The following is an 8,073-nucleotide window of genomic DNA, read 5'->3' as shown; positions in this document are numbered from 1 at the left end:
AAATAAAACAATGTTTTAGTCATCTAGATGTGGCCTATTTGACATAGTTAAGTTGTTTGTAGATTAAGATTTTACAAAGAAAACAACAAACAAGAGAACCTTTAAAAAAATCTGTTCTTAAAGATGAAACTACCCAATAGTGTAAAGACCTAAATTAAAGAAATATCAGCTAGATCAGGAGCTGCAGCATTGCAAATGCTCCATAGAAGTTAACATGTTAAATGTTCCAACAGTATATTAAATATATAACATTAAATAGGGCCACTCTGCATGAGTACTTTTAATTTGAAGCTCAGTCATCTGGTCCTGTAATCAAAATTTAGGTAATAAAAGTCACAGCTTTCTCAGCTCCCTAGTAAATTTTTATTTTGTGATATTTAATCCTGAGATTAATCTAAAAAAAAAAAATGTCCTAATGGGCTGTTCAGGAGCGTTGTTCGACTGTGTATCTTCACAAATATTTAAATGCAGAGCAAACAGTCCTCCCATTCCTCTGCGTTAATTGATATGCAGCCTCTGTACCTGAGGACAATGAAGTCTACTTTAGTGAAGGCTGCGGAGAGGCACTCAGTGACCAGGAGAGGGCATCTCAAGTCCTGAAACGAGCTCCAGTGAGCTCAGTAAAATCCTACCCCAACATCATTCCTGTTGCTATACAACTGATTTATTCTTGATGCCACGGTCAACGGGTCTAATCCACAGCAGACTGCGCCTTTTTCCTCCTACTGTCCACATCTGAATTGAGACATATCTAACTTGTCGGGTTTGGACCACAGTTTATTCTTTTTAAATTTCTTCACTTGGTGCGTTTCCAGTCTCTTTTCTGCCACTTCACCTACACTCAACAATTGGCGACTCGGGTGGAACAGTGTAGGCTATTTTACAGCCTCAAAAACGCGCTAAACAATGTCGTTGTCGTGAGGACACAAGCTTGAGTGCGTCCATCCAAGGGCTTAGGAAGGTGGCAGTCAGAAATATGCATTATCAAGCCCATGTTGTGCGGTAACGTGGGAAACTACAGGCAGAGGCTGATGCACACCTTCTGGAGCCACTCTCATCTCCGACAGGTGTGCGGCAGCTGTGCGCAAAGCGGATCTGGCTGCGGCGCAAAGTGCGTGTATTTTCCGTGCAGACAGGCGTCCTGGATGCTTGTCCAACTATCTGGACAAAACGCCGAGTGCGTCTAACATGTGGACGTGGAAAGCCTGCAACAGAGAGCCCTAAAACATGAGGAGGAGCCGACACCGCGCAAATATGGGTATGTAGGCTGTTCTGCAAGGTACTTAAAGCCTTATTTCTGTGCAAAGTCTTTAGTCGTTTGCCAGTTACAATTCACTTCAAGCTAATGTTCCTGGTGTCTTTGCCCCCCCTTCGGTTTGTGAATGATGACTGCAGGCTGTGGGATGTGAAGGAGCCTTTCCCTTTACAACTGTTTGACAGATTATGCCTGATGCATGTGGTTCTCAATCACCTTTTCCATGTCTCAAGAACATGACTTTGACTGTGATAATGGATGTAAGTGTGCGTGTAGATTTGCCATCAACGCAGGGATGCAAATCAAGAAAGCTGCAAATAACCCACTCTGTTATCAAATGTCTGAAAACACAGTATGGGTGATAATGTTTTTAATTTCTTTAATTCATTCCTATTTTATTCAGTTGTGCCTTATTCTAGTCTGTGCAGATTGGTTCTGTTTGGTCCATGTTTTGTGCTCTGAAATCTATCACTTTTCTGTGTGTCTGCAGGACTTCCTGTGCTTTTCAGATGGCTTGTATTCACAGTGGTGGTGCCTGCCTGGTTGCTTGCTGCTCCAAGCGCCATCCGTGAGCGTCCCTGCCCCCAGAGCTGTAGATGTGATGGGAAAATAATATACTGTGAATCCAATGCCTTCCGTGATGTGCCAAGCAATGTGTCTGTAAGCACACAGGGCCTGTCCCTGCGTTACAACAGCCTGGTGAACCTCAGAGCCCACCAGTTTGCAGGGCTGAGTCAACTAGTTTGGCTCTATCTCGACCATAATTACATCAACGCTGTGGATGGCCAAGCTTTCCATGGGATACGGAGGCTCAAAGAACTGATTCTCAGCTCGAATAAGATCACACAGCTAAAAAACAACACTTTCCATGATGTTCCTAATTTACGCAATCTTGACCTTTCGTACAATAAACTCCAGGTTCTCCAGCCCAATCAGTTTGTGGGCTTACGGAAACTGTTGAGCTTGCACTTGAGGTCAAATTCCTTAAAAACCATCCCAATGCGAGTTTTCCTTGACTGTCGCAACCTAGAGTTTCTTGATATTGGCTACAACAGGCTACGGAGCCTCACACGTAATGCCTTTGCAGGACTCCTTAAGCTCATCGAGCTTCATTTGGAGCACAACCAGTTCTCAAAGATAAATTTTGCTCATTTCCCTCGCCTAACTAACCTGAGGGCGCTCTATTTACAGTGGAACCGTATCAAACTGCTAACCCAGGGTCTGCCATGGATGTGGACTTCCTTGCAAAAGCTGGATGTTTCAGGAAATGAACTCCAAGTTCTGGACCCAAGTACATTTCAATGCCTCCCTAATCTCCAGACTCTTAATCTGGACTCTAACAAACTCAGCAATGTGTCTCAGCAGACGGTGGAGGCTTGGATCTCCCTCACCACCATAAGTCTGGCTGGTAATTTGTGGTATTGTAACCCCAACATATGTCCCCTGGTGGCCTGGCTCAAGGCGTTTAAGGGTAACAAGGAGTCCACTATGATTTGCGCTGGCCCTAAGGAGGCGCAAGGAGAGAAAGTGACAGATGTGGTGGAGACTTACAACATCTGTACAGCAACGCCGGCTCCTGTCCCCTCAACAACATCGCCACTCACTTCTGCATTTCAGCCAGAGCTGCTGCCTCTCCCCACACAGTCTGTGGTGGATAAGAACCTGATCTGGAACATGACAGCCTCCCCGACTCCTTCCGAGGCCTACCCCACCATCCCCTTGCCAGAATATGTGTCCTTCCACAAGATCATAGCTGGTAGCGTGGCCCTCCTCTTATCTGTGGCTATAATTCTACTGGTTATCTATGTCTCATGGAAGCGCTATCCCAGCAGTATCAAACAGCTTCAGCAGCGCTCGGCGGTTAAAAAGCGCCAGAAAAAGGCACGGGAGACAGAGCGCTCCCTTAATTCACCACTGCAAGAGTACTATGTGGACTACAAGCCTTCACACTCAGAGACTATGGATGTGCTGGTTAATGGGACAGGACCTTACACTTACACCATCTCAGGCTCCAGGGAATGCGAGGTATGACCGTTGCCCTCCAAAAATCCATTTCCACTGCGAGGCATGAGAGGTAAATTTTCTAACAATCTGTGGAGAAAACTGTTTTTCTCCTCTGCTCTTGTCTGTTTTTTTGGGATAAGGAAGTAAAGGTCGGTGCATGGTGACTTGTTCTGCAATATGCTGGGTTTGTTCAGTTCCATATGATTACCCAGCTGTTGTTCTGAATCATGCAGTTTTATTGCTAAAATATGATTCCCATTAGCTGAAACTGCAGTGGCAGCTCCTCTCCCTGCATAACTTACATACAGCAAGATGCATTACACACAAAGTGGGTTCATCTTTCATTCCTGACACAAAAGAGCTCATTGATGAATCTATGTATTATCAGCCAGCCTGTTATTTATTTATTCATAAATGGCTTGCAGTCCTGAACGAAGTAATAAAAATTTATGTGATCAAGTCACTGTGCAGGTGGTCCTCTCCTATCCTGTGTGTTTGCTACAACATCTGTAGTAGCAAATACACAAGCCATTTGAGTTTTGATATTTTTCCCTGTATTAAGTATGTGAATGTTTACAACCACACCTGCTGCTCATATATCCACTTCTGTTTTTCTGCCTCCAGCAGTCATGTACTTAAGATTTTACTCTTAAATTTAATTTACAAAGTTCAAACAGTCACCGCAGGCTGGAGAACACTCACAAAGCCTGAAGCCAAGAAGAGGATAAATTATGCATTTGGGCTTGATTTTTGTCTGGCTTTTGTGTACTACTGCAGTACCAAACTGCATTAAACTACTTTTGTTTAATCCCAGAAGTATAAGAAACTATTTGGCTACACACGTGAAACTTTTTCCCAAAGTGAATTGAAATTGAAATTCTCATTCTAACGCTGGTCTCCCCCACATGACTGACTCTGAACCACTGTGCAGCACAGAGGGATTGAGCCAGAAAGACTAATCAATTTGCTCATGCTTAATTAGCCACTTTTTGCCTGTGTACCCCCCCCCCCCCCCCCCCCCCCCCCCCCATGCCATGCATCTGTCTTCCTTTGTCGAGCAGCTTTTTTTTCTGTCGGAGGTATGGTTAAGTGTGATTAACAGGACATGTTGTGTTGAGAGAGATGTAGTGTCACTGGAATCTTAGCTGCATCTTTTGTCAGGCTAACCAGACGTGCTGTGGGCTGCAGGAGACATCTTTCTTCTCCATTATATCCGTCAGCACAGCTCAGAGATGAAGTTTTATCTCACACTGCCATGCAGCTCATTTCCTATATTCCACGTTGACTCTATAAGTCATTTTGGAAAATGTTTTAAGTCATCGGATTGTACTGTAGCACCACTTACATTCTTGTTGTCTCCTTTCCTGAGGTTGCTGGAGAGTCCAACACAAATTTGTTCCATTGTTTTCAGTAATGTCACATACCACAAGGTACACAGGTTGCTAAATCAGCTCTTTGTCAGATTATCTGTGGCAGAGCATTTCTCAAACACAAGGGAAGCTTAAGGTGAGATGGCCGGCTTATCAATCTTGTAGCTTTCATGTGAGAATGTGGTGTGGGAGCATTAAATGGCAGACCTAATGGGGCTTCTGCTAGCTAGAATAACTAATAGCCCATCAGAGGTAAGGAGCCGAGACTTCCCTCTGCTTTGTTATTCCTTGCCCTCTACAGCTCAAGGGAGCAGCCTGAGTTGTTAAAAATGTAATGGGATTTTTTTTTCTGTGTGTGTGTGTGTGTGTGTGTGTGTGTGTGTGTGTGTGTGTGTTTATGCCAAACACTGCAATGCAAAGCAAGAGTATACAGTACAACAGGGGAGTTTTAAAACCACTATCAGGGTTTTATGCGTGTTTAGGTTGGAGTGCACTTTTAAACTGTTTCAAACTGTCAGTCCAATACTGTATCATGTTTATTAGCCTGACACCAGAATACAGTGGCCTATAGGTTGTAGTACAAGAGATCCAAGATGTGCAGTGAAAGTGCTGAGGTCTATTTGCATCACTATAAAGGAAATGTAGCGCGACATCTTCTAGTGTTTGAGAAGGTTTTTCTGTTTTATTGAATGGCACAGTGGAGAGTGTCAAGGAAGATGAAAGTGAGACCAAGGTTGCATCTGAAAAAGGCTGCTCCGGGGTTCAAACCCACAGTCGGAGGCATAGTGTAAATTTCCAAACCCAGAGAGCCTGCTGCACATTTTAGCTATCCCAGATAGCAAGCACTTAAGCTATTAGCTGCATTTTCAATTAGGAGAAAGAGCTTTGTAATTGAAGCCTGTTATCTTCTGCACATGCCCAGACCAACAGACTTGGAGTTAATTTGTTTCTATAGATTTTCCGCAGCACAGCTCAGCAGGTTGACTTCGACGCTGCAAACCGAGCTCGCCGAGTGTGAATTTTGATGAACACTTTGAACTGTGCGGTTCCACGATCTTCCTGTGACACATTATTTTTTTAAAAAAGCCCTCTCCCTGCCTTGTATGCCATCCACTTCTGTGCTCACAGAGCAGCTGCAGTGGTTGTCGTCCACCCACAGATCATCCCCTGCAGAGTTAGTTCAGAAAATATTAAGGTGAAAATCCCACCGTCTCAGCCAAAGGCGATTCTTGTGCTCGGGCAGAATTTTCAAGCATTAACAAGGCGAGGGGATCCTGCTCACGGATAATTAAAGTGGGCTGTGAGAGGGCAGATGAAGTGAGGAGAAAGGAAGGTTTGGCACTGCTGGTGCATCTAACTGACTGATAAAAATGCCTGAAAGATTAGACTAATAATTGCAAGGGTCAGAAATATTGTAATGTCAACACTGGCGAGCAGCCCAGTTTTTAAAATAACAATTTAGGCCAACACAAGCCTTAATCATGCATTACGTTGTTTTCATTTTTCTCTGCATTTGCACTCAGAAATGTGGCACCCAGTGTCCCCCTCCTGGTTATATTAAAAACTAATGGCCCCTATGGATCTAATTAGTGTTTGCCTAGAACAAATCCTGCAGCTGTGGGTACATTTTATTCAGCAAATATTTGTTTTAATTTTTAGGCGCTAGAGTATGAGCCCTGTCTTTACAATGTCAGGAATAAGACACAAAGATGATGAGTGATCAAAATACACTGCCTCTACTTGGCGAGAGAACAGCTTGCACTTCATCTGCACGTAAATGCACAGAAGGCAGGTTTCCATCATGTGGAGGGAGTTTGACAGCTTTCTGTGTTTGTCATTCACTTGTCAAATAAAGGGAAGCTGCATGGGCATCTGATGGCATCTAAAAAGGATGTGTCATATTTGAATACATTAGTTTGTAAGTTGTGTGTAACTTAAACGCATTTTAATGACAGTACTGCACAGCACACTATTGTAATAAGAAGTAACACATACACTGTATGACAAATGACTCATCATTTTTGTTGGTGGTTAATCCAGAGAAAAACTATATCTTTTGCCATTAATTCTCATTTTGCTTGGTCGTCCTCTTGTTTGGTGGAATTGAAAATTACTGTAAGTGCGAGACTGGATGGCAATGATCCATGGGTCCACAGAAGTAGACTACTTAGCTTTTATCATACCTGATGATTTTGTGAAAAATGAGCTTTGGTCAACTCCATTCAAACCAACTGCAGCAAAATGCAGGAAGAAACAACCTTTTAAGTAAATTGGCTGAAATTGCTGTTACACAACATCATTATTTTAGTGTCATGCTTCACATTTTGTAAGTCGTGGTAGATTTCTGTGTATGATCAAGCACATCAGACAAGGTGCTTTGATGCACTGGGGATTTGTATATAATTATGGAAATTTTACTTTTTTCAGTTTGAAATTCATATTTTTATGGCAGAGCCAAATAAATTACTCTTGACAGCAACAGGCTCAATTATATAATTTATATTTTAGCTGTTTAAAGTTATAATATGTAACTTTTCCACGTTAAAATGTCTGAAAATGACTAGACCTGTGTTATATATTTTTTGAGTTATGTACTTACATTATTCCAAATGTTTCTAGCAATTCTCAAACCAAATGAATAGTGATTTTAATCATGGTAACTATCCATTTAATTTGGTCGCCTGTCAATCACACCATGTCCCCTATGCTTCAGCCTTGTGCTTCACCTGAATGTTTTTCAGTAAAGATTGAAAAAAAAGGTTGTAGTTGATTACCAGAATCTCAAAATGGACTTTTGTTGTTCTGTTTTACGCCACATTTATAGATTATAGTCATCATATTTCTGGATCTTAAGTTATCAAAGATAACTTAAGATAACAGGCAAATGCTCAGGCCCCCGCCACCTTATGCTAAGCTAAACTAATTGGCTGCTACAAGTAGCCTCATATTTAACTCTAACTCACTCTGTGAAAGGGCATGTTTCACAAAGTGATTGATACTTCAGCATTTACTTACTCAGTGAAGACTAATAATGTGCATGACATAGTCTTTTCTGAGTTTTCGAATGTTCACCCACTTTTCCTGCGCATCACTTCAAGTTCTGAGGCTGGCTTGCACCCACAGCATGTTTGCAGTTGGATTTACTTCTTATCACTTAGTAAGTCGACAGAACATAGAATTTGCCAAGAGGTGCCCAGACTTTTACATACAACTGTAGTAGACTTTATACAGAATTACCCCCCTGCTGCGCCTTTCATTCTAGTCAAAGCTGTGATTTCATGCTGAGTTAAAACGTTGCAGTGGGATTCATTAGCACAAATGCACATAATCACACCTCGGACCAATCTTTGGTGTTAAGCATCTCTCAGACTGCTGTGTGTGTGAGGTGAGATCTCCCCCAAATAAACATACTTGGCGATATGTATGATTCAGACTTATGACAGA

The 8,073-nt window shown here is 42.4% G+C and overlaps 1 protein-coding gene across 2 annotated transcripts in view; it reads left to right on the top strand.

The window, feature by feature from the left end:
• The first annotated feature begins 495 nt into the window (after positions 1-495).
• LOC139623758 (leucine-rich repeat transmembrane neuronal protein 4-like) overlaps positions 496-8,073 on the top strand; it is a 45,568-nt gene continuing 37,990 nt past the window's right edge. The window contains exons 1-2 of one of the 2 annotated variants that reach the window (XM_071482248.1): positions 496-1,258; positions 1,746-3,280. In XM_071482248.1, the coding sequence (XP_071338349.1) occupies positions 1,228-1,258; positions 1,746-3,280 (1,566 nt within the window). In that variant the 5' untranslated portion in view covers positions 496-1,227. Of the gene's footprint in view, positions 1,259-1,745; positions 3,330-8,073 lie in introns of both variants that reach the window. The other variant, XM_071482249.1, reaches the window with a different exon arrangement.

The sequence above is a fragment of the Trachinotus anak genome, unplaced genomic scaffold, assembly GCF_046630095.1.
Source record: "Trachinotus anak isolate AG129_WGS33_773 ecotype Australia unplaced genomic scaffold, CSIRO_AGI_Tana_v1 ptg000008l, whole genome shotgun sequence".
NCBI lineage: Eukaryota > Metazoa > Chordata > Actinopteri > Carangiformes > Carangidae > Trachinotus > Trachinotus anak.
This window is presented reverse-complemented; position numbering and strand designations above follow the sequence as displayed.